The sequence below is a fragment of the Mobula birostris genome, chromosome 4 (assembly GCF_030028105.1).
Source record: "Mobula birostris isolate sMobBir1 chromosome 4, sMobBir1.hap1, whole genome shotgun sequence".
NCBI classification, from domain to species: domain Eukaryota; kingdom Metazoa; phylum Chordata; class Chondrichthyes; order Myliobatiformes; family Myliobatidae; genus Mobula; species Mobula birostris.
This window is the reverse complement of record NC_092373.1, coordinates 62,746,532-62,772,366: the sequence shown is the minus strand read 5'-3', so window position 1 is coordinate 62,772,366 and position 25,835 is coordinate 62,746,532. Positions and strand designations below refer to the sequence as shown.

Sequence of the window (25,835 nt, the reverse complement as noted above, 5' to 3'; positions counted from 1 at the left end):
CAGTTTCTGGAGGATGATTCATTCAGTGTGGAAGGAAATAAGTTGAGGAAGTAAATTAAGTTGCAAGCATTCACCCTGTGCAATGTACAGATGTTTTTAGCAAGGTGAAGGAGGTGTTTGTGGAGTGGGGACTGATTGGGCCACTGCACTGTAAGGCTAGGGTCAGCATCGTTCTTGCCAATAAGTTCACGATGATGTTAGAGTTAATCTTCATTTAGAAGAGTGCTGATAATTCAGAGAAGGCAGGTTAGAGTGGGCAAGAGTAATGGAAAAATTGAACAGGTCAAGTGTCATGTCAGCAGTTTCTGGTGATTGGTCCTCGAAAGGTTAAAAGACCAGAAGAAGGAGCCAAATGGATTGGAAATTATGAATTCTGAAGATTTCAGTCTAGATGCAGATTTTCTCATCAAAGAAATGGGCCTGGAGGAAGAAGAGCTTAATGTCGTATCAGTCTCAGAATACAGTCGAATGATACCAGTCTGATTGTTTGAGATTTGGGAAAAGGTGAAGCAGTGGCAAGGCAGAAAATTCACATCAGAAGGAAATGAATTGGACAGAAGGTCAAAAGAGTATTGAAATCTAAGAGTTGTTGAAGTTTACAATCCCTGAAATGATGTGATATGCAGTTCCACTTCATTCTTGATGATGAAGCTGAACTGCAGATCAGGAAAGCAAATTGGCAATATTGGAGAAGGCTCAAGAACTTGCACATTCTATTCATGACATTAAGTATCAGTCTTAGAATCTGATTTTTAAAATGCAATTCAAGAAAATCTAAATATTTTGGATGTTAATAAATTTTATTTTAAGCTTTAATGGAAGCTCATATTAAACACAGATACAAGGTTGGCAGTTGTGCTCAGATTGCAAGTTCTGACAAATGAAAGGTAAGGTTCTAGGCAAAATTATTGGCTTTATTGGTTCAATGTATTTTTGATCTTTGATCCATTAATTAGATGGAGTATCAAGTGATGTGAATCCACTTTTACTTTGAAAGCAAGCTTATTTGGTAATGTGAAGACAATTAGGTACAATGCCCCATTATAAGGAGTGCCAGAAACCCAGAGTTTCATCCAAAGAATTCACTGTATCTGGTTTTTGCCCTTTCTTCATATGTTTTGTGTTTGGGAATGAGTGCAGATGAGATATGGAGAATTAAAATAGCCACTAAGAAGATCCAAATCCAGGCTTTTCAGATGGGAAATCTCATACCATGTAAGCACAAAATCTTCAACTGAGTGCAGAGGTCAGAATTTAGAGAAAGAGATGTTGCTTTGGTTCTTTAAAAGAAAAGCAGGATTGATTTCATCAGAAGCACTGGGGTCACAGCGCTCCAAATCAAGAGTTTAAAAAACAGCAGGACAAAATATCAAAATGTGTTATCATGGGAAGATTGGATGGTAATTGGCTGGTTAATACTGTCAACAAACAGGAATTCTGCAGATGCTGGAAATTCAAGCAACACACATCAAAGTTGCTGGTGAATGCAGCAGGCCAGGCAGCATCTCTAGGAAGAGGTGCAGTTGACGTTTCAGGCCGAGACCCTTCGTCAGGACTAACTGAAGGAAGAGTGAGTAAGGGATTTGAAAGTTGGAGGGGGAGGGGGAGATCCAAAATGATAGGAGAAGACAGGAGGGGGAGGGATGGAGCCAAGAGCTGGACAGGTGATTGGCAAAAGGGGATACGAGAGGATCATGGGACAGGAGGTCCAGGAAGAAAGACAAGGGGGGGGGACCCAGAGGATGGGCAAGAGGTATATTCAGAGGGACAGAGGGAGAAAAAGGAGAGTGAGAGAAAGAATGTGTGCATAAAAATAAGTAACAGATGGGGTACGAGGGGGAGGTGGGGCCTAGCGGAAGTTAGAGAAGTCGATGTTCATGCCATCAGGTTGGAGGCTACCCAGACGGAATATAAGGTGTTGTTCCTCCAACCTGAGTGTTGCTTCATATTTACAGTAGAGGAGGCCATGGATAGACATGTCAGAATGAGAATGGGATGTGGAATTAAAATGTGTGGCCACTGGGAGATCCTGCTTTCTCTGGCAGACAGAGCGTAGATGTTCAGCAAAGCGGTCTCCCAGTCTGCGTCGGGTCTCGCCAATATATAAAAGGCCACATCGGGAGCATCGCCGGACGCAGTATATCACCCCAGTCGACTCACAGGTGAAGTGCCGCCTCACCTGGAAGGACTGTTTGGGGCCCTGAATGGTGGTAAGGGAGGAAGTGTAAGGGCATGTGTAGCACTTGTTCCGCTTACACGGATAAGTGCCAGGAGGGAGATCAGTGGGGAGGGATGGGGGGGACGAATGGACAAGGGAGTTGCGTAGGGAGCGATCCCTGCGGAATGCAGAGAGAGCGGGGGAGGGAAAGACGTGCTTAGTGGTGGGATCCCGTTGGAGGTGGCGGAAGTTACGGAGAATAATATGTTGGACCCGGAGGCTGGTGGGGTGGTAGGTGAGGACCAGGGGAACCCTATTCCTAGTGGGGTGGCGAGAGGATGGAGTGAGAACAGATGTATGTGAAATGGGGGAGATGCGTTTAAGAGCAGAGTTGATAGTGGAGGAAGGGAAGCCCCTTTAAGAGTAAGGATTTTTTTTGGATTCCAGACCTAATCAGTTCCCCTCTACCACCACTCTGCTCCGTCTAGCGGAATTAGTCCTTACTCTTAATAATTTCTCCTTTGGCTCCTCCCACTTCCTCCAAACTAAAGGTGTAGCTATGGGCACCTGTATGGGTCCTAGCTATGCCTGCCTTTTTGTTGGGTTTGTGGAACAATCTATGTTCCGTGCCTATTCTGGTATCTGTCCCCCACTTTTCCTTCGCTACATCGACGACTGTATTGGCGCTGCTTCCTGCACGCATGCAGAACTCGTTGACTTTATTAACTTTGCCTCCAACTTTCACCCTGCCCTCAAGTTTACCTGGGCCATTTCCGACACCTCCCTCCCCTTTCTAGATCTTCCTGTCTCTGTCTCTGGAGACAGCTTATCCACTGATGTCTACTATAAGCCTACTAACTCTCACAGCTATCTGGACTATTCCTCTTCTCACCCTGTCTCTTGCAAAAGCGTCATCCCCTTCTCGCAATTCCTCCGTCTCCGCCGCATCTGCTCTCAGGATGAGGCTTTTCATTCTAGGACGAGGGAGATGTCTTCATTTTTTAAAGAAAGGGGCTTCCCTTCCTCCACTATCAACTCTGCTCTTAAACGCATCTCCCCCATTTCACATACATCTGCTCTCACTCCATCCTCCCGCCACCCCACTAGGAATAGGATTTCCCTGGTCCTCACCTACCACCCCACCAGCCTCCGGGTCCAACATATTATTCTCCGTAACTTCCGCCACCTCCAACGGGATCCCACCACTAAGCACATCTTTCCCTCCCCACCCCCCTGCATTCCGCAGAGATCGCTCCCTACACAACTTCCTCGTCCATTCGTCCCCCCCATCCCTCCCCACTGATCTCCCTCCTGGCACTTATCCGTGTAAGCGGAACAAGTGCTACACATGCCCTTACACTTCCTCCCTTACCACCATTCAGGGCCCCAAACAGTCCTTCCAGGTGAGGCGGCACTTCACCTGTGAGTCGACTGGGGTGATATACTGCGTCCGGTGCTCCCGATGTGGCCTTTTATATATTGGCGAGACCCGACGCAGACTGGGAGACCGCTTTGCTGAACATCTACGCTCTGTCCGCCAGAGAAAGCAGGATCTCCCAGTGGCCACACATTTTAATTCCACATCCCATTCTCATTCTGACATGTCTATCCACGGCCTCCTCTACTGTAAAGATGAAGCAACACTCAGGTTGGAGGAACAACACCTTATATTCCGTCTGGGTAGCCTCCAACCTGATGGCATGAACATCGACTTCTCTAACTTCCGCTAATGCCCCACCTCCCCCTCGTACCCCATCTGTTACTTATTTTTATGCACACATTCTTTCTCTCACTCTCCTTTTTCTCCCTCTGTCCCTCTGAATATACCTCTTGCCCATCCTCTGGGTCCCCCCCCCCTTGTCTTTCTTCCCGGACCTCCTATCCCATGATCCTCTCGTATCCCCTTTTGCCAATCACCTGTCCAGCTCTTGGCTCCATCCCTCCCCCTCCTGTCTTCTCCTATCATTTTTGATCTCCCCCTCCCCCTCCAACTTTCAAATCCCTTACTCACTCTTCCTTCAGTTAGTCCTGACGAAGGGTCTCGGCCTGAAACGTCGACTGCACCTCTTCCTACAGATGCTGCCTGGCCTGCTGCGTTCACCAGCAACTTTGATGTGTGTTGGTTAATACTGTAGTTATTTTCCTCTTTCTGAAAAATGTTTGCACTAAATTACTATATAGTTTTGTTTTTGGCTGCACTGCTGCTGCAAACAAATTTCCTATCATATGACATTAATAATAAATCTGATTGTGATTACTAACAAGTCTGAGTTATCATTAAAATATAATTTGCTGATTAAAAATTTAATAAGTCATTAAATCTATCAAATTATAACAGTGATGGTAAGGTAAATGATGCATCTGCAGCAAGTGGAAGCTGGCAGAGTGAATTTACAGTAGCTCCAGGAAATTCAGCTCAGAGATGAAATGGTGTGTGAGGTTTAAATACGTTAATGCTTCATAAATTACTCGATGTTCCCATAGGCAGTCACACCTCATAGGTTAAGTACTGTGAATCTGGCCGGCGGCTGGAGACAGTGGGGAGTGGTTACGAGTGAGGCAGATAAAGACGATCTAGAGGGTGGCATCAGTGGAACTTCTGCCTTTGTACAATGTGCAGGCCCTGTTGATGAAATTGGAGAGCACAAGGAGAGCAAACCTACTGCAGCACCATGCTAAAGGGGCCGTGAAACAATTCACTACCATAAATGTCTCATCCTTTATTGACAGAGATTAAAAATAAGGAAAGAGCAGCTTTTGAAAAAAATGTTTATTTATCACAGTAGGAGACACTAAAGTCATCCTGAAAAGAGTGTGAAATTAGGAACAAAAGGGGAGGAAGAAACATAACCCCATCATTAGTACCAGAAAAAAGCAAAGCTTTTTGACTGCTGGACCAGAAAACCCATACCCTTTGATCTGAAAAGGAATAACTGCAGGGATAGCAGATATGTTTGTCATGATGAACTAAAAGTTTCTTAGTTTCTGAAAAGGTTTTATTGAAATGGAAAAACATTAATATAATACCTCACACAAAATGCTGGAGATCAGGCATTATCTATGGAAAAGAGGAAACAGTCGATGTTTTGGGCCGAGACCCTTCTTCAGGACTGAGAGGGAAGGTGGGGGAAGATGCCTGAATTAAATGATGGGTGGAGGGGAAAGAGTCAGGCTGGAAGGTGATGGGAGAAGCCAGGTGGGTGCAAAAGGTCAGTAGCTGGATAAGGAAGAATCTTTCCAGGAGAAGAGAGTGGACAATAGGAGGAAAGAAAGGAGGAGGGGACCTGGGAGAAGTAATAGGCAGGTGAGAAGAAGTAAAAGGTTAGAGTGGGGAATGGGGGGGGGATATGTTCACCAGAAGAAATTGATATTCTTACCATCAAGTTGGAGGGCACCCAGACAGAATATAAGGTATTACTCCTCCACCCTCAGCGTGGCCTCATCTTGGCGCAAGAGGAGGCCATGGACCAACATGTCGGAACAGGAATGGAACTTGGAATTAAAATGTTTGGCCACTGGGATGTCCCACCCGTGGATGGCGAGGAGGTGTGCGATGACGTGATCCCCCAATTTACGCATTGGGAAACACTGGACGTAATAGGTGACTCCAGCAGATTTGCAGGTGAAGCGTTGCCTCACCTGGAAGGACTGTTTGGGGCCCTGAATGGAGGTGAGGGTGGAGGTGGATGGGCAGATGTAGCACTTAGGCCGCTAACGGTGAGGGACAAATGGACAATGGTGTCGCAGAGGGAGCAATCCCTGCAGAAAGTGGGGTTCCTTTGGAGGTGGCAGAAATCTCCCCCATTCCTTTATTCCCCATTCTGACCTTTGGCTTCTTCATACCCGCCTATTACTTCTCCAGTGTCCCCCCCTCCTTCCCTTTCTCCTATTGTCCACTATCCTCTCCTGTCAGATTCTTTCTTCTCCAGCCCTTGACCTTTCCCACCCACCTGGTTTCACCTGTCACCTTCCAGTCATCCTCTTTCCCCTCCCTCTCATCATTGAATGCTGTCATCTCCCTTCTTCTCTCTCAGTCCTGGAGAAGCTCTTGGCCCGAAACGTTGACTGTTCACTCTTCCATCGGTGCTGTCTGACCTGTTGAGTTCCTCCAGCATTTTGTGTGCAGTGCTTTGGACTTCCAGTATCTGTAGACTTCCTCATATTTGTGATTAATATGATGCCCCCTACCCACACCTGGAAGGAGAGAGGCAGGAGGCTGGACACGATAGACCAATTCAAATAACATCTGTCACTGGGTTAATGCTAGAATCGATTATCAAAAAATAATTGCAGTAAGTTGCTTAGCAAATACTAATGCAACTGAACAGAGCAAACTTTAATCAAACTTGACAAATATAGACTATTTTGGTCAAGCAGAGTTGAAAAGGAGAACATATAGCCTATATGAAGCCAGATGCTGCTATATTGGAATGGCAATCTAATGGATGTAAGTCACTCAGAAATATTAATATAAAATTATGACTACTTTGAAAAACAATATATTTAATGGATGAATAGATCTTTTTTGCCTTTTGAATCAAACAGTACCTGAATGATAATTGTAACATCCGGGGAGTCAGGAGATGGGATAAAATCACAAAACCAGCTGTATGTATTATTTTTAGGACTTAAAAGCCATCTGTGGTTGAAATTTTTTTGCTTTGAATCTGAGTTTATTTCTCGGATGGTGATGTGCAGCTAAAGAGATATCTTACGTCTGCAAAACTGTGGTACTTTATTCTAAAATCTGATGTGATGAAAATTGGGGAGAGTGAATGATGGGCAGTTGATCTAAAATTGCCTAGATAATGCAATCATTCCTATTTCCAATGATGCTAATGTTTATTTGCCAACCTTTTGTGTGTGTGTGTGTGTGTGTGTGTGTGTGTGTGTTTATGATGCACCATCTGCTTGTTAAAGTGATGCATGTCAGTACTGTGAAATCAGTCCCCTGAGTTTTGCACCTCATGTCATTGTAAAGTACTCCTGGGTCATGTATGGTACAAATTAAATGCACGGAAATGTTTCCTGCACATGACACCTCCAGTGTACACTAGATTCTGTCACCTACTGTCACCTTTACAAAGAAATAGTTGAATACAATTTTTTCAGCTGCATCTAATTGACCATTTTCAAACTGCTGACATTATTGACTGATAGCACTGGAGACCCAGTTGTTTGCTCATTATATCCTCATTTGCCATCAGAGATTGATACAGATTTGCTCATTACTTGGACATAGAAAGATGGATTTTAGCACCCAGTGCTGGGTAAATTTGGGGATAGTTCAGAAGGTAAATTTTAAAAAATACCTTACTCTCCTTACTTCTGGATTTAATGAAGATGCAGTACAGTGCAGAAAATAGTCCCCTCCCAGGAAGCAGGCTGTGACATAAATATTTTGATAATGCTGGCAACCTTAGTTGGTTTCCTAAGCCTTGAAAATCTGGAGCCACTAATTCCCATTCACCGTGTGTATTGACTGCATCACTATAGTCAACCTAGCAGGCCAAAATAATTAAAAACAAACTCTAGTATTGAGCACTACTTTTCAATTACCAAAAATGTCCTGGTACCATTTCTTTGTGTTAAAGACCTTATTCTCCTTAATGTGCCCTTTTAAATCAATGGTCACTGCAATAATCGGTCCTGTATTTATTCTTTGCTATAATAGCAAAGTATGGATATAGAATCAGTGTAAAATCAGAAAGCATAACATTTACAAAAAGGAATTGTAAATGTAAATGACAAGTTGCACTTCTGAGAATAGCTCGTTTCCATGAACTCTGTGACCTTCTTAAAGTGATTCAGAGCTAAAAGGCTGCTGTATTGGTTGGGAATGAATTAGTTGATATTTGTACAATACAATGTCCCCCCCAAGCCACTCAACATTTTAGGACTTAAATTGCTTCGTTTTAGTGCCTAGGCAGCATTAGGATAGTGATTCATTTCCTTTTTTATGTTCTCATTAAAGAAAATCAGTGGAAATCAATTGCCCTATTGAATACCAGACTCGCATACAAACAGTTGTAATTAGCACTGAGAGTTCAAAGATCCCGAATTAAGAACTATTAAATGAGTCCACACCATCAAATTTAGAAATGAACAGCTTCAAATCATTTAGTCCATTTATTACTGGCCTTAAATCTCAACGAATCAGAAATCAATGACCATTAGCTTCAATGTTATTTATAATGTAATAAATACAGCACTGGCTACATATGAAAGCAAGAAAAGCAAACACGGGCAGTGTGTGTTATGCTGTTGGTCAAGGGACATTAGAACAGATATATTGGCAGATTACAGATGGTTACAAAAACAATGGGGCTGTAGTCATGGGAATTTTAACTTTCCCAATATTGATTGAGATTTCCTGAGTGCAAGGGACTTGAATGAGGTGGAATTTGTAAAATACAAGTGGCTTTAGAGTAATATGTAGCATGTCCTACTAGGAAGGGTCTAAACTTGACCTCAGGGAGTGAGAGTGGGCAAAAGATAACTGTTGTTGGAGGAACCCATTGGAAGCAGTGACAGTAGTTTAGTATGATTCAAGTCTTGGAAAAAGATAGGGTTAGTCCTCAGGATAGGGCCCCAAAGTAGAGAAAGCTAGATTTCAGTTGTGTAAGGCAGGACCTGATTGGAAGTAGGTTGAGAGAGGATGCAAGAGAGGAAAACAATATCCGATTATTGGGAGGTATTTAAAAGCAAGCTTTAGAGTTCAAACTCAGCATGTTCCCTTAAGATCAGAAGCAAAAATGGCAAGTTAAGGGAACTTAGGTGAATGAAGGATATTCAAGGTTTGATCAGATAAAAGAAGATAGCCTATGTCAAGTATATTAGTATTGAGCAAGCATAACCAATGGTCTGTACAGCTGCAACATGACGTTTACAGCAGATATGGGAAAGAACCTAAGAAATAAATTAGTAAGGCAAGAAGGGGCCATGAAATGACTTTGGCAAGTAAAACCTTTTATAAGTTCTAATAAGAAGCAAGACCAAAGGAGTAATCTTTCTGTGGAACTCGGAGATATGAGTGAGGTAGGAAAAGAATGCTCCTCTTCAATATTCACCAGGGAGAAGGATAGAAAGGTTTGTGAGTTAAGGGAAGGATACACTGATACTCTGAAGTGTACCTGTGTCAAGAAAGAGGAGCTGTTAGAAATATTGATGATCAGGGCTTGATGTGATACATCCCAGGATGCTGAGAGAAGCAAATGAGGGGATTTATGGGGTGCTGTGCGATTTTTGCATCTTTGTCAACCATTAGAGAGATACCAAAAGACTGGAGGTTAGTTAATGTTGTCCATTTGTTCAAAAAGGGCAGTAGGGATAAGCCTAGAAACTACAGATTAGTGAGCCTCACACCAGTGGTAGGGAAATTGTTGGAGAAGAATGTGGGGGACAAATTTTATGTTCATTTGGTAGACAGGGTTTCTTTTGGAGCAGTCACCTTGGTTTTGGGCAGGGAAGATGATGTTTCACAAACCTGATTGTTGTTTTTTGAGGAGATAATTACGAAAATTGATGATGGGAGAATGGTAGACATCTTTTATGCAGTCTTTAGTAAGGCTTTTGGCAAGCTAACACATGTTAGGCTGACCCAGAAGATTAAGGCACAAGGGATCCAAGGTGTGTTGACAATCTGGATACAAAATTGGCTTGATGATAGGAAGCAGAGTGTAATGGTGTTTGGGTGTTTTGCTAACTGGAAGTCTGTATAAGTGGTGTACCTCAAGTGCCAATGCTAGGAACTTTTTTTTAATAGATCTATAAATGACTTGAATGTGAATATAGGCAGTCTGATGGATAAGTTTTCAGATAATATGAAAATTGGTGTAGTTGTCGATAATGTTGATCAGCCAGAATGATGGTAGGATTAATTCCAATCAGTGTGGCCTAATGCACTTTGGGAAGTCAAACTCTTACTGGATATTGTACCTTAGGAACACAATGTACAGAAAGATCTTGAAGTGTAAATCCAAAGCTCCCTGAAAAGGGTGGTATAGGTAGATAGGAGAGTCAAAAAGGCATTTGGTATGGTTGGCTCATATGCTGGGACATTGAGTATAAGAGTTGGGATATCATGTTGAAACTGTACAACATTGGTTAGTCTGCACTTGTAGTATTATGTAGGGAGGGTGTGATCACAAAAGAAAGAGTGCAGTGGAGATTTACCCGGATGTTGCCTAGACTTGAGTGCATGGATACACTGGATTTATTCTCACTGGAATATATGATGCTGAGGGTCGATCTTGTCAAGACCTGTGAAAATTATGAGGAGCATAGAAAGTCAGAGTCTTTTTACCAGTGGAGTCTAGAAGATACAACATGTAAAACCATGTCCAGCACCTTACTGTCAATCATTGTGTTTAAAACATTCAGTTGGCTAGTGAAGTGATAAATTAGAACATATGTCGCAGCTCTTCATTTATAGCACAGCTTGCTCATTCTGATTGACTAAAGCAGAACTGCTTTAGTCAATTATTCAATCTGCACAATGTTTTCCAAATCCATCTTAACATAGCACATCAGAAGAATCAAGTAGTTAATTCTCAATGTAAAGATCTGAATGCAACCAGTTAGAATGCTCTCCAAGGTACATCAGTAGAAATATGCAAAAGTGTTTGATGACATACCAATTCTCCTCAAACTCTAATGAAATATGGCTGCTGTCATTCACTCTTTGTAATTGCATCATTACGTTGGATCCAGGATAGATCAGTAGTCTTAAGCACACATCCTTGAGGTGCACCAACATTGATTGTCAATGAGGAGGAGATGCTATTTTCGATTCGCGCTGAATGTGGTGTCCCAGTGAGGAAGTCAAGGATCCAGTCGCAAAGGGAGGTATAGAGGCCCAGATTTTGGAGTGTGTTGAGTAGGACTGAGGGTATGATTGTGCTGAATGCTTAAGTTGTAACCTGAACCTATTGTGGCATTAGGCACATTGATGAGGGTCCAGGTCATGGCACTGGTTAAGACTCAGCTACTACATATTGGTGACAGACAAAACAATGAAAACAATTAAGTACTTTATCCAGTTCTCCTGATGTGGCCTCCTGTATATCAGGTAGGTCTGAAGTAGATTGGGAGACTGCTTCACTGAGCACCAACACTCTGCCAGAAAAAGCGGGATCTTCCAATGGCCATCCATTTCAATTTTACTTCCCATTCCCATTCCAGCATGTTGGTCCATGGCTTCCTCTACTGCCACGATGAGGCCACATTCAGATTGGAGGAGCAAAACCTTATATTCCGTCTGGGTAGCCTCCAACCTAATGGCATGAACATCAATTTCTTGAGCTTCTGGTAATTCCCCCCCACCCCCACTTCTCCTTCACCATTCCCCATTCCCATTTCCCCCTCTCACCTCATCTCCTTACATGCCCATCACTTCCCTCTGGTAGTCCTCCCCCTTCCCCTTCTTCCATGGCCTTTGGTCCTCTCCTATCAGATTTCCCCCTCCTCCGGTCCTTTATCTCTTTCACCAATTGAATTCACAGCTCTTTGCTCCCCCCTGCCCCTGTTTCTCCTATCACTTACTACCTTGTATTTCTTCCTCCCCTTCCCCACCATCCTACTCTGGGTTTCTCATCTGTTTTTTTCCGGTCCTGATGAAGGGTCTCACCCCGAAATGTTGACTGTTTACTCTTTTCCATAGATGCTACCTGGCCTACTGAGTGTTACTTTGATTTCCAGCATCTGCAGATTTTCTCTTGTTTGTGATTGAACTAATAACACTTTTTCTGGTAAACAGTTCCTACAAACAATCGCCTGTAACTTCCCTTTCAGAGATGAGCTTTCGTACCTCCTGTACGACCTGGCATTTTGTGGTGTGTACTGAAATCTCGAAGATGCAGGATGGTTGCAGCATTTCAGACAGAATCGAGGCAATAGGGCCTGGGCCCAAGAATGTGAATGAGCCAATATTTAGCCATTGCAGGAGTGGACTTGGAGATGTTTTGATATTGCTGAACTGAGGCGAGACAAGCAGGGGCAATGTAGAATTGAGGCAGAGCCCAGGCCTGAGAGTGAGGAAAGACCCAAGGTTTGATCAATTTAAGCATCAATTATCAGTAGTCAGCCAGCAATACCATCAGGGCCTGACACCTTGCGAGGGATTGCCCTGTTGAAAGGTGGTCTGATGTCTGTCTCCAAGACAGAGATCATAGGGTCTCGAGAAGCTGCAGGGACTTGTCCAGGTGTAGTTTTATTCCCCCTTTCAAAGTATGCACAAAAGGCATTGAACTAATCTGGGAGCATTGTAGCCATTCAAGATGGTAGGTTGTGCCTTGTATGAAATAATGGCCTGCAAACCCTGCCAGAGCTGATGTGCATCTGTTTCCATCTGTAACAGCAAACGGAATTGTTTATTCACTCTTAAAATAGCTTGGTTTGGGTATGTCCTGTATGTTCTTGAATGCATACAGGTCTTAATGCAGTCAGTGACAACTATGGAATATTCATTCAGATTCAAAATGAATATTCTCCAGTCCACTGACTCAAAGCAGTCCTGTACTCCCTCTTCTGCCTCCCTTGACCATACCTTCTTGGTCCTCACCACTGGCGCTACAGTCTTGACGCTCTGCCCATATGCTGAGAGTAGCAGATACAGGCAGGTGATCAGATTTTCTAACATGTGGGTGTGGTAGAGTACATTAAGTGATCTTGATGGTAGTATAATAGTGGTCAAATGTGTTGATTCTCTAGTTTAAAAGCTGTTATGTTGGTGGTAGTTGTTCAGAAACTTCTTCAAGCTAACCTGGTTGATATCCCCTGTAATGATAGGTAAGCCCTCTGGGTGCACTGTTTTGTGACTGCTGATCATGTTGCTCAGCTCCTTCATGCCTACCTGATGATGGTCAGAAGTGGAATGTGCACCACTACGTGGATGATGGTGAAAAACTCCCTTGGCAGATAAAATGGATGACTCTTGACTGCGAGATGTTTCAGGTTAGGTGAACAGGATTGAGACAGAACAGCATGTCTGTGCATTACGATGAGTTAATCATACAACATAATCCACCTCCTCTACCTTTAAAAGACTTAGTTGTCCTGTCTTTGTAGAGTATGGTGAAGCCATCAGGCTGCAGCGATGTGCCCAATATGGCAGGGGTGAGCCATGTTTCTGTGCAGCAAAGTACACAGCAATCTCTGATGTCCCTCTGGTACTGCAATATTGCTCTGAGACATGAATTTTATTTTCTAGAGACTGCACATTGCCAGCAGAATAGTTGAGAGTGGGGTTCTAAGGCCTCTGCATTTCAATTGTACCTGCAGACCAACTTGTCTTTCATGCTTCCTTTTTCTTAAAGGAGATCTCCACTCGTGACCCAAGTCTGCAGTCTGGGATTTGCCGATTTTGAGTATCAATGACCTTTTAAATGTCTTATAGTAATGTTGCTTACTGATGTACCCATGGATATGACTGAGGATTTCAGCTGTAGTAATCCTAAATGGGAATATCTGATGAATCCCATCAGAGCTGCACACAAAGAGTAGGCACTTTATTGGTGCCATCCTCATGAACCAGATGGTGTGATGCAAGAGACTGGAAGAATTCTTTAAGAAGGACAAGGATTTTAAGAATGAAGAATTGGGAAATACAGATGAAGTCCTTGTTGCTTTAAGGTATTTTACTTAAGGGTATAAACCTTAAGGGTATAAACGAAACCAAATTTCCCTCAGGATTAATAAAGTACATCTATCTATCTATATATCTATCTATCTATATGTACAGGCCAGTTTGTCAAAAAGAACCAAATATATATGTATCCAGTTTAGATTTATTGTGTTCCTTCAAACAGTGTGACCAGTTTTAATCCACTTGGCAGAATCTGGATAGGTGGACTGTTTAAAATAGGGCCTTACTAATCTAAGAAACGACATTCTTCTGAAATGCTGTCTCGATTTATGTCTCCACTGATGCTGCCTGACCTGGTGAATATTTGTTTTGTTTCAGATTTCAACCTTTTCTGTTAAACTCCATTTTTGTTATTTTTTATGTTCTTGCTGGGATTTTAACCTTCTGACTTAAACATTCAAGCCTGTGCAGTCAAATGAATAGAACGCTGAAAGGTTTCTGAATTTCTACAATTCATCTTTTGCTTATAAAGAAAGATAAAGGCTCCTTTCATTCAGTTTTCCAGGGAGAAGAGGGAATTCCGCGGCATAGGAGGCACTCTTGTTCCTTGAAGAACTCAGAGATGTTTCTGCTCCTTTGCCACTACATTATTTAACTTCTCTTGAGATTCTTCCGTATAGCCACAGAAGTTGGCAGACTTCAAAAGTTTTCCATTTTAGACCCCAGGTTAAATAACCTGCTTGGACACTGATTAGGATACATTCATGAGCGAGATAAGATTCTGAGGGAGCATCAGAGGATAGTCATTGTAATGATGTTTACCTGGTGGGAGAATCTAGAACTAGCAAGCAGAATCTCATCAAAATTTCTTCAAGAGAGATGTAAATACTTAGAATTCGTTACCACCACACGTTAAGTCAACAATATTCAAGGTTAAGATTGTTGAAATATGGGGAAATAAGCAAAATAACAAAAACCAGGGTTAATTGCCTACATAAATTTTCATTAAATAAAACCAGGCTTGGGTACGGGCAGCAGGGTAAGTGGAGTTTGCAAATGCAACGTATAGGACAGATTAGTCTCCTGGGCAACTGCATTTCAGCGTACTCGAGATGGAGTTCGAAGTGCATCTGGCATCAAACGAACTAATGGTGCAATATTTCAGGAGTAGTTGAAACAAATTCTTGAATTGTTAATTGGTGCTCCTGCTTTGCTTGGCATGCATAGCATAAAAAATCAGCGTGAACCTGTTCATTTACACTAAAGCCATTTCTCGGCTGATGTAACAATTTTTGCTGAAAATCCCTGACCGCAGGAAATGGATAATCTTCTGCAACTGCCTCTCAACTTTTCTTCTCATGGAAGGATTTCCCTTCCTTCCAGGATCCAAAACATCTGAATGTATTCATCACTAATATTTATTTCTTTGGCTACTGCCCACATGTGATGGGCCTTCATTGGTTTGCCTTGCTGCCAGTGTTTTGCAATTGAAGGGAAAATGAAGGTCTGGGATGATGATGAGAGTAACATTGAAAGATGCATATAGACAGCAGCCAGGATGCGTAGCTTAGACCCTGTGGCATCAAATTAAAGAGAAATGTTGTGATAATATATTTCACATGATGTTAACAATTATGCGCAATGATATTTCCAAAAAAAAATTAGGGGAGTTACTATTATGTGTGAATCAGCTACAGTAATTCATTGCATTTTTAGATGAGCTGGCACTGTATATTAAGTAACATCATGCTGCATCAGAGCACATTAAGCTACACACACAAAATGTTGGAGGAACTCAGCAGGCCAGGCAGCATCAATGGAAAAGAGTACAGTCAATGTTTCGGGCTGAGACCCTTCAGCAGGACCGAATTGCTCGGATTTCCAGCATTTGCATATTTTCTCTTGTTTGTGACATTATTAAGCTGCTCATTTTAATAAATGTGTTTTCAGTCAGTACATATTGTGCAACAAGGGAATTCTTTCCCCTGAAAGACCTATTAAATAATTTGGTTGGTCTAGTCAATTATTTTGAAGTTGTGTTAAGTTTTGTCTTTGTTTCTGCTCGGCTAATTGCCAGGTTTGGTATGTTTATTATTTTTTATTATTAATTATTTCAAACTTCCCTTAGAGTTTAAATAGTCGGCTAAAGGCAATAAGGAGGTATTGACTTGGGCATTTGTTTTACTTGTAATTTCGTCAATTCTTTGCTAAACGTCTCTGAGAATTCTGAGTATTTGGTTGCGAAACAATACCCTATGGATTTCTTGTTGTGATGTACAAATGTATTATCTACCTTTCAACAAGTTCCTAAAGTTGCTCTTAAAACATGTATTATTAATATAATTATTTAAATATTGCTAATTCTTAAAACAAATTGTTGATTAGAATTCCCATTGGATTTGAAATTTTCTTCGTCATCCATTTGTCTGCACGTACCTCAGCATGTAGGCTGTTTGATTCGGAACTCTTAGTTCAGATAGGTCATGTGATTGGTGCAGCAAAGGTGTCCTCTTGATTAAGAGATGATTGTTAACTTCAGGAAGGGGAAGGATGGCAGACATCTGCCAGTTCTTTCTGAGGAATCAGCAATTAACAGAGTCAAAAGCTTGAAATTTCTATGTGCTAACATATTGGTTCATCAATCTTGGGCCTAGTATATAGACTTGACACCTTTATTGCTGTTAGCTTTCAACTTGTTGCCCAAATTTGAAGATTAGATTAGATTATTGTCATTGTCCTGAGTACAGATGTGTGTTCATCCATCGTTGACGTCAATGAGGACCTCAGCACCATTTGATGGTGTTGAGACTAGCGCGTGATTTGGATTTAAGTGAGGGAGAGTTGCGCAGAGTCAGCCTCACTCTCTCTTCCCAATTCCCATCTGGATCCAGTGGCAAGACAGAGTCGAGACAGCTGGAGATGGAACTAGGTGCAGTGGATGACCAGGACGTCTTCTGTGTCTTGTCATGCTCTACACGTTCCACGACGCTTGCAGAGATCGCCTTCTTGATCGTTGGACCTTCCATTGGTCTTGTCCGCTCAATCCGCCGGAGTCTGTCTTCACATGCTGGGGTAGACATCTCCCTATCTCACCAAGGGTTTGAGACCCGTCGGCTACCCTCACCTGGTTTAGCCAGCTTGTCGAAGCCGTTGCCTGGGGTGTGGCCATTGTTGCATGCAAACAGCTATGGAGAGCCACAGTTGAGAGCTGAGTGCCAGGTGGGGACCGAAGGTGGACTGACTGCCTTGAAAAGGATGCGACATGTTCCTCCACCAGAGGTGCAACCCCTCCCTGACACCCTATACACCCCAAAGTACAGATAGAAAGTCAATGAAGTGCAATTAGCATCTAACCAGAAATGTAAAGAAAAGTGTTATTTACAAAATAACTGCGAATAAAAAGTAAGTGCTACAGCACACAAATATAAAAGTACTGAGACAGCACAATATGGGTGCAATAGTGTTTAGCGCTGTGATGTGAGGTTCAGCTGGGTCACAGCCTCAGGGAAGAAGCTCTTCCTGTGCCTGCTGGTGCGGAAGCAGAGGCTCCTGTAGTGCCCTCCGGATGGGAGGAGAGTAAAAAGTCCATGGTTAGGGTGAGATGCATCCTTGATAATACTTTTCACCCTGCCCAGGCAGCGTTTATAGTAGATGTTCTGAATAGTGGGTAATAGGGTGCCAATAATCCGCTGGGCAGTTTTCAGCACACACTGGAGTGCTTTGCGGTCTGATACAGGACAATTGCCATACCACACTGTGATGCAGTTAGTGAGTATGCTCTCGATGGTACAGCGGTAAAAGTCCATCAGTATCCTGGGACAGAGGTGGGCTTTCTCGATGCTCCACAGGAAATAAAGGCGTTGTTGCGCCTTTTTGATCAGGATGGAGAAGTTCAGGGACCAGGTGAGATCCTCGGAAATGTGGACGCCAAGGAATTTGAAGCTTGATACATACTCCACTACAGCTCTGTTGATGTAGATGGGGACATGAGTGTGGCTCTTAACATGCCTGAAGTCCACAATGATCTCCTTGGTCTTCTGAGTGTTAAGGGCAAGGTTGTTGTCGGCTCACCATGCGGCCAGGTGCCGGACCTCGTCCCTGTAGGCTATCTCGTCATCCCCTCTGATCAGGCCAACCACCGTGGTGTCGTCTGCGAACTTGATTATGGAGTTAGAACCATGTACAAGGAGTACAGAAGAGGGCTCAGCACACAACCTTGAGGCACGCCAGTGTTCAGGGTGAGAGTGGAGGAGGAGAGGTTGTCTAACTTAACTGATTGGGGTCTGTTAGTCAGAAAGTTCAAGGTCCAATTGCAGAGGCATGAGCTGATACCAAGCTGGCGAAGTTTGGCGATCAGCTTGGAGGGGATCACAATATTGACTGCCGAACTAAAGTTAATGAACAGCGTTCTGACGTAAGAGTTGGGGCTGTCCATGTGGGTCAGGGCAGAGTGAAGTGCCGTGGAGATGGCATCCTCTGTTGACCTGTTGGTGCGATAGGCAAATTGATGGGGGTCCAGGGTAGTGGGCAGACAGGATTTCAGGTGTGATAGAACCAGTCTCTCAAAGCACTTTGCAATGATGGGGGTGAGTGCAACTGGGTGGAAGTCATTCAGGCCCGTGGCAGTGGAATGCTTCGGCACTGGCAAGATGGTGGCGATCTTGAAGCTTGTGAGATTTGGCATGTCAACAAATACACTCAAAAACTTCTATAGTTGTACCGTGGAGAGCATTCTGACAGGCTGCATCACTGTCTGGTATGGAGGGGCTACTGCACAGGACCAAAAGAAGCTGCAGAAGGTTGTAAGTCTAGTCAGTTCCATCTTGGGCACTAGCCTACAAAGTACCCAGGACATCTTTAGGGAGCGGTGTCTCAGAAAGGCAGCATCCATCATTGAGGACCTCCAGCACCCAGGGCATGCCCTTTTCTCACTGTTAACATCGGGTAGGAGATACAGAAGCCTGAAGGCACACACTCAGCGATTCCAAAACTGCTTCTTTCCCTCTGCCAACCGATTCCTAAATGGACATCGAAGCTACCTCACTTTTTCAATATACAGTATTTCTGTTTTTGTGCATTTTTAAAAAATCTATTCAATATATGTAATTGATTTACTTGTTTATTATTTTTTATTTCATTTATTATTATTCTTTTTTCTCTCTCTGCTAGATTATGTATTGCATTGAACAACTGCTGCTAAGTTAACAAATTTCATGTCACATGCCGGTGATAATAAACCTGATTCTGATTCTGAAGACTTGCCACAGGGAATCCCAATCGTGTATAGAATGGATGGCAGGATTTTCAACCTCAACCAGTTCAAGACCAAGAACAACCTCAGCTCCACCACTTTCATGGAGCTTCAGTATGTGGATAACAATGCCACTGCAGCACATTCTGAAGAAGACATCCAATGCATCCTGAATGTCTTCGGCAGGATATAGAAGGCCCTGGGTATTGTCTTGAATATAAGAAGAACACAGGGCCTATATCAGCCACCGCCCAATCAGCCATTTGTCCAGCCCGCCATAAAAGTTGATGACAACACCCTTGAAAGTGTAGACCCTTTTCTGTATCTTGGCAGAATTCTCTCCTCAGAAGCAGATCGACTCAGAGATCAACCACCACCAGAGTAGTGTTAGTGGAACCTATGCAAGATTGAGGAAACCACTCTGAAGATCGCATTCTACAGGTCCAAAGGAAACTTTTGGTCTATAGAGCAGCTGTCCTTCCTACGTTTCTGTATGGAGATGAATCATGAACCACCAACAGTAGTCACCTGAAAGCCCTGGAACAAAATCACCAAGATCCTTAGGGAAGTTTTTGAGGACTAACTGGAAGGACAGTCGCACTAACACCAGGGTACTGGAGGAGGTCAACACGAACAGTATCTACACCATGATAAAATAACACCAATTCCAATGGATTGGCCATGTCATCTGGATACCTAACTCACCTCTTCCCAAACAGATCCTTTGCTGCCATGCGTAGGAAGGTCAGCAAGACCCTGGTGGACAAAGGAAATGCTTCAAAAATAACATTAAAATCAGCCTGAAGAAATACAACATTACATGTAAAAATTGGGAAATCATTGCACTCAATAGATACATCTGGAGGAAACCCGTTCAAGGTGGAGCTGTGGAACATGAGAGTGACCTCCATCATGTCACACAGAACAAGCAGCAGCTGTGAAAGGAGAGACTGAACAACAAAAAACAACAACCTTTAACCGTAGCAACCACTTACTTTTGCCCACGCTGCCCTGAATAGATGGATCCCAGATCAGCCTGTACAGCCACCTGAGGACCCACCAATAGGCAACCCCTTAGGAGAACATCATATTCAACTCAAGTGATTGCACTACATGGATGGAATCACTAAGAAAGCATGCCAGCATCTTTACTTTCTTAGGATGTTAAGGCTTGTCATCGAACTCTCCAACAAACTTCTGTGGATGCGCTATTGAAGGTACCGTGCCTGGTTGCATCATGGTCTGGTACTGCAATTCAGATACTCAGGAATATAAGAAGCTACTGAAAGCTGCAGATTCTGTCCAATGGATCATAGATATCTCCCTCCCACCACCAGTAGGGTGCTGCCTCAAGAAGGTAGCATCTGTCATCAAAGATGCCACCATCTGGGCCATGCCATCTTCTTGCAACTGCCTTCGGGAAAAGTACAGAAGCTTGAAGTCCAACGTCACCAGGTTCAAGAACAGCTACAGTCCTTCAACCATTCCGTTCTTGACCCAACTGGCAAAATCTTAAATACTACAGTTTAGTACGACAATATGACAACTTTTGATAATTTTGCATGAAAATGGACTTTGTTTTTTCTTGTTCTAATTGTGTTCTTTCAGTAAAATGTATGTTTTGTGTATAATGTATATTTAATTTATGGTTTTCTTGCAAATTAGATTAGATTAGATTCAACTTTATTGTCATTGTGCCAAGTACAGATACAAAGCCAATGAAATGCATTTAGCATCTGACCAGAAATGCAAAGAACAGTGTTATGTACAAAATAACTGCAAATTTAAGAAGTGCTACAGCACACAAATATAAAAATACTGAGACAGTACAGTATGGATGCAATGCTGCTTAGCGCTGTGATGTGAGGTTCAGCAGTGTCACAGCCTCAGGGAAGAAGCTCTTCCTGTGCCTGCTGGTGCGGGAGCTGAGGCTCCTGTAGCGCCTACCGGATGGGAGGAGAGTAAAAAGTCCATGATTAGGGTGAGATGCATCCCTGATAATGCTTTTCGCCCTGCCCAGGGCATCATGTCAATGCTGCTTATATGATGCTATATGTCTGTGATGCTGCTGCACGTTTTTTATTGCACCTCTGCATACACACACTTGTGCATTTGACAATAAACTTGTGAATGTGATTTTGACTTTAATATTTTTGTTTCCAGTGCATTCTAGTATCATATTGCTCATAATAACATGTTAGCACCCACAACACAGCTGGACTGCCTGAAATCTTTGAGGCCGATGTTTAAAAGTAAAGTTAGGTAGCCACTTGTAAGGCATCAGCAGTAAATTCAAATGAAATGTTCTTTGTCACAACCACAATCTGCCTTTTGATCCAACTAGTAGCTCAGTGTTAATTTTAAAGTATTTGATGCTTTACAAAATATTTTTTTTAAGTATTGAAAATGTAAATTCTACTATTAAGTTGTTACTGTTTCACATTTTGCATTGGCCTCTTTCAGAAATCCTTAGAATGAACTTACAGTCCAAAGAATTTCAGCTGAAGATTTTACTCTTTTCTCTCTCTTGCCATTCCAAGACAATTTTGCCATTATAGGCTCTCTCCCAATTGCCTATGGTTAATTGCCTGCCAATATTTTGGAGATATCGGTGATTGCAGCTAGTGGAATCTTTAACAAAATCAAACTGATTGAAGAACCCAGCCATTCAAGCAGCACGTGAGGATACAAAGGGATTTTTGGAGTTTCAGTTCACTGTCTTGCGTAAAACAATACTCTTCTGCTCCAGTTCTATGTGTAATGCGTTGTAAGGTTTTGCTGCTAATGTAATGTCCTCTCTGTAATGTTTCACTGCTAATGTAATGGTTTCTCTGTAATGTTTCACTGCTAATGTAATGGTTTCTCTGTAACAGCAATGTTTGGGTTATGTTCAGAGATAACGGGAACTTTGGAATGTGTGCCATCCAAAGAAAGGGGTGTTGTTTCTTTCATGTGGCTGAGAGAAGGAATTCACAGGCTTCTGTGTGGTGGAAGATGAAGAGAGAAAGTGCTAGGACTGGGAAGTCATAGTCTGCAGGACAGAGTAGACTTGAATTGCGGTCGGGAGTCGACACCCTGGGAGAGAATCGATGGAGAACGAACAGACAGGAAAACCGTGAGCTCCAATGTTGTGAAGGAGACTGTTTCATGAGAACGGGCCCTTTTGTTTCTTTACTAACACTATAGTCAAATCAAGAATTATAAAGTTCAATCGTTTAATTGCATTTTGTGTACTGTTTATTATTTCGTGGTGTTAATTTGTAACAGGGGAACACATCACGCAGCATCCACCCAAACAAGGTTTCTCAGGTTTGGCCGGGCTGGAGGCTGTCTTTCCCTTGAGTAAGCTGCTAGCTGAACCGGAGAGTTACATATGCATAGATCAATTGACCTTTAATTGTCTTTAATTCACAAAAAAATGCAGCATAAAGCCCTGTAAGAAAAATGGCGAATACCAGAGATATTAGCAAATTAGATAACATCAGTGGAGAAACAAAGTTAATGTTTCAGATTCTTTCTTCACAGATGAGAGCTGACTTGCTGGATATTCCTAGTATTTTATGTCTTATTTCACATTTCCATTATCAATGCTTTACTTTTCCCCCTTTTTCAATCGCCAATGTGGCAACAAAGCCATTTTTAGTGGTGAATCATCAGACAGTCATTTGGATGTGGAATGCTTTCTTGACCCATGGCATTGGTCTTTATCTCCCAGAATCCAACTATGTTGGGCTGTTCATATTGAATTAATGGTACTGTCTGCATAGGTGGAGAATATAATGCTCTTTCAGCTTTTCTTTCTTCTCCTCTTCTTCTCTTCTTCCTGCGTGGATGAATTGCTTTACTCTAGTTTTGTGATTTCAAAGGTGCCCAGAAGGCCTGATGTGACAAGTCTTACCCTTTCGTAGATGCGGCAAGTGATACCAGATGAGGCTTAAGTAAGTAGTTTGTGAAGTGGAGTACTGTTCCTGCAATTTACATATTGTGTCTGTGTGTTCCCATTGCATGGAGTCAAATACCTTAATATGAGCTTGAGTGGTAATGCTTCAGTTTGAACAGTCATGGACCAAGGATTCTCAGCAATCTGTGGATGTGTTGAACCATTCAAGAGGCTTTAAGCACACCTTGGTAATCCCTTTCCATGACAGAGCTGGAAATTGAGCCTGTGTTGGTAATCTGGTGTCAGATGTGCTGTCAGTGTAGTTTGTTCATTTAAGCTGATGGACTGTAACCATAGGCTCCAGTGCTGGCTATGTCATTCTGGGAGAGAGCAGTGTAGGGTAACGTAATTGATGGAAATGCACACATTCCACAACCACCGACATTGAGATAGGGTTTCACTTTAAGGAGCGGGTCTAATGTGATAATGTAATTACCTAAAGGACTGTTACCATGTGTTCAGTATTTTGATTACAATAAATGAGTTGCTATGGTTTTGCTTAAACATAAAATGCCTCACGTCACACACACAAAAAATACTGGTGAACGCAGCAGGCCAGGCAGCATCTCTAGGAAGAGGTACAGTCGACATTTCGGGCTGAGACCCTTCGTAGGGACTAACTGAAAGAAGAGATAGAAAGAGATTTGAAAGTGGGAGGGGGATGGCAGGGGCAGATCTGAAATGATAGGAGCAGACAGGAGGGGGAGGGATGGAGCTAAGAGCTGGACAGTTGATTGGCAAAAGGGATATGAGGCTGGAGAAGGGAGAGGATCATGGCATGGGAGGCCTAGGGAGAAGGGGGGGGAGCCCAGAGGATGGGCAAGGAGTTATAGTGAGAGGCACAGAGGGGGAAAAAAGGGGGAAAGAAAAAAAGAAAAAAATATAATACATACATACATACATAAATAAATAAATAAGGGATGGGGTACGAAGGGGAGGTGGGGCATTAAAGGAAGTTAGAGAAGTCAGTGTTCATGCCATCAGATTGGAGGCTACCCAGACTGAATACAAGGTATTGTTCCTCCAACCTGATTGTGGCTTCACCTTGACAATAGAGGAAGCCGTGGATAGACATTATCAGAACTAAAATGTGTGGCCACTGGGAGATGCTGCTTTCTCTGTCAGACAGAGCGTAGGTGTTCAGCGAAACGATCTCCCAGCCTGCGCCGGGTCTCGCCAATATATAGAAGGCTGCATCAGGAGCACCGGACGCAGTATATCACCCCAGCCGACTCACAGGTGAAGTGTTGCCTCACCTGGAAGGACTGTCTGGGGCCCTGAATGGTGGTGAGGGAGGAAGTGTAAGGCATGTGTAGCACTTGTTCCGCTTACAAGGATAAGTGCCGGGAGGGAGATTGGTGGGAAGGGATGAGGGGGATGAATGGACAAGGGAGTCACGTAGGGAGCAATCCCTGCGGAAAGCAGAAAGGGGGGGAGGGAAAGATGTGCTTAGTGGTGGGATCCTGTTGGAGGTGGCGGAAGTTACGGGGAATAATATGTTGGACCCAGAGGCTGGTGGGGTGGTAGGTGAGGACAAGGGGAACTCTATTCCTAGTGTGGTGGCGGGAGGATGGGGTGAGAGTAGATGTGCGTGAAATGGGAGAGATGCGTTTGAGAGCAGAGTTGATGGTGGAGGAAGGGAACCCCCTTTCTTTAAAAAAGGAGGACATCTCCTTCGTCCTGGAATGAAAAGCCTCATCCTGAGAGCATATGCGGCAGAGACGGAGGAATTGCGAGAAGGGGGATGGCATTTTTGCAAGAGACAGGGTGGGAAGAGGAATAGTCCAGGTAGCTGTGAGAGTCCGTAGTCTTATAGTAGACATCAGTAGATAAGCTGTCTCCAGAGATAGAGACAGAAAGATGAAGAAAGGGGAGGGAGGTGTCAGAAATGGACCAACTAAACTTGAGGGCAGGGTGAAAGTTGGAGGCAAAGTTTATGAAGTCAATGAGCTCAGCATGCATGCAGGAAGCAGCGCCAATACAGTCATCGATGTAGTGAAGGAAAAGTGGGGGACAGATACCAGTATAGGCTTGGAACATGGATTGTTCCACAAAGCCAACAAAAAGGCAGGCATAGCTGGGACCCATACGGGTGCCCATGGCTGCACCTTTAGTTTGGAGGAAGTGGGAGGAGCCAAAGGAGAAATTATTAAGAATAAGGACTAATTCCACTAGATGGAGGAGAGTGGTGGTAGAGGAGAACTGGTTAGGTCGGGAATCCAAAAAGAAACGAAGAGCTTTGAGAACTTACTGGTGGGGGATGGAGGTATATAGGGACTGGACATCCATGGTGAAAATAAAGTGGTGGGGGCCAAGGAACTTAAAATCATTGAAAAAATTCGGAGCGTAAGAGGTGTCACAAACATAGTTTATTTGTGAAAACCTTCACAGTAAAGTTGGTTTGCTTATTAAACCAATGAATTCAAAAGATTTGCAGAAGCAATATTGTTGTAAATGTTCTCGTGTCTTGAATGTCCAGTTCTCTTCTTCTCCCCATGTTCCTTAATCTTTTTAGCCTTAAGATCTATGTCTTGCTTCTCCTTGAATGAATTTAAAGATTTGGCCTCAAATGCCTTTTTTGTAGAGGTTTCCGTATGTTCATCATTCTTTTTTTCTGAATAAATCCTGAATAGCTTATCAATTAACCAGGCCGTGACCCATGGTTCTGGACTCCCCCACCATCGGAAACATTCTTCCTGTGTCTCATGTGGCCCGTCCAGTGAGATGCTTATTAATTCCAATGAGGTCTTCCTCATTCTTCTAAACTCTAGCACCGGGATACCCTGTGGATAGCTTGGGTCTAATCACTGAACCCTGCTGCAATCTGTTAATGGCTGAAAATTTTGTTTCTTTTTCTTTTTGTGTGTATGTAATGGTTATCTGGAGAAGACAAATATCAGAG

At 43.1% G+C, this 25,835-nt stretch overlaps 1 protein-coding gene across 2 annotated transcripts in view; it reads left to right on the top strand.

Moving 5' to 3' along the window:
* LOC140196365 (IQ domain-containing protein J-like) overlaps nt 1-22,146 on the top strand; it is a 260,193-nt gene extending 238,047 nt beyond the window's left edge. Inside the window, exon 5 of one of the 2 annotated variants that reach the window (XM_072255447.1) lies at nt 21,457-22,146. In XM_072255447.1, the coding sequence (XP_072111548.1) occupies nt 21,457-21,471 (15 nt within the window). In that variant the 3' untranslated portion in view covers nt 21,472-22,146. Of the gene's footprint in view, nt 1-18,911; nt 18,962-21,456 lie in introns of those variants that run through there. The other variant, XM_072255446.1, reaches the window with a different exon arrangement.
* The last annotated feature ends 3,689 nt before the right edge of the window (nt 22,147-25,835 follow it).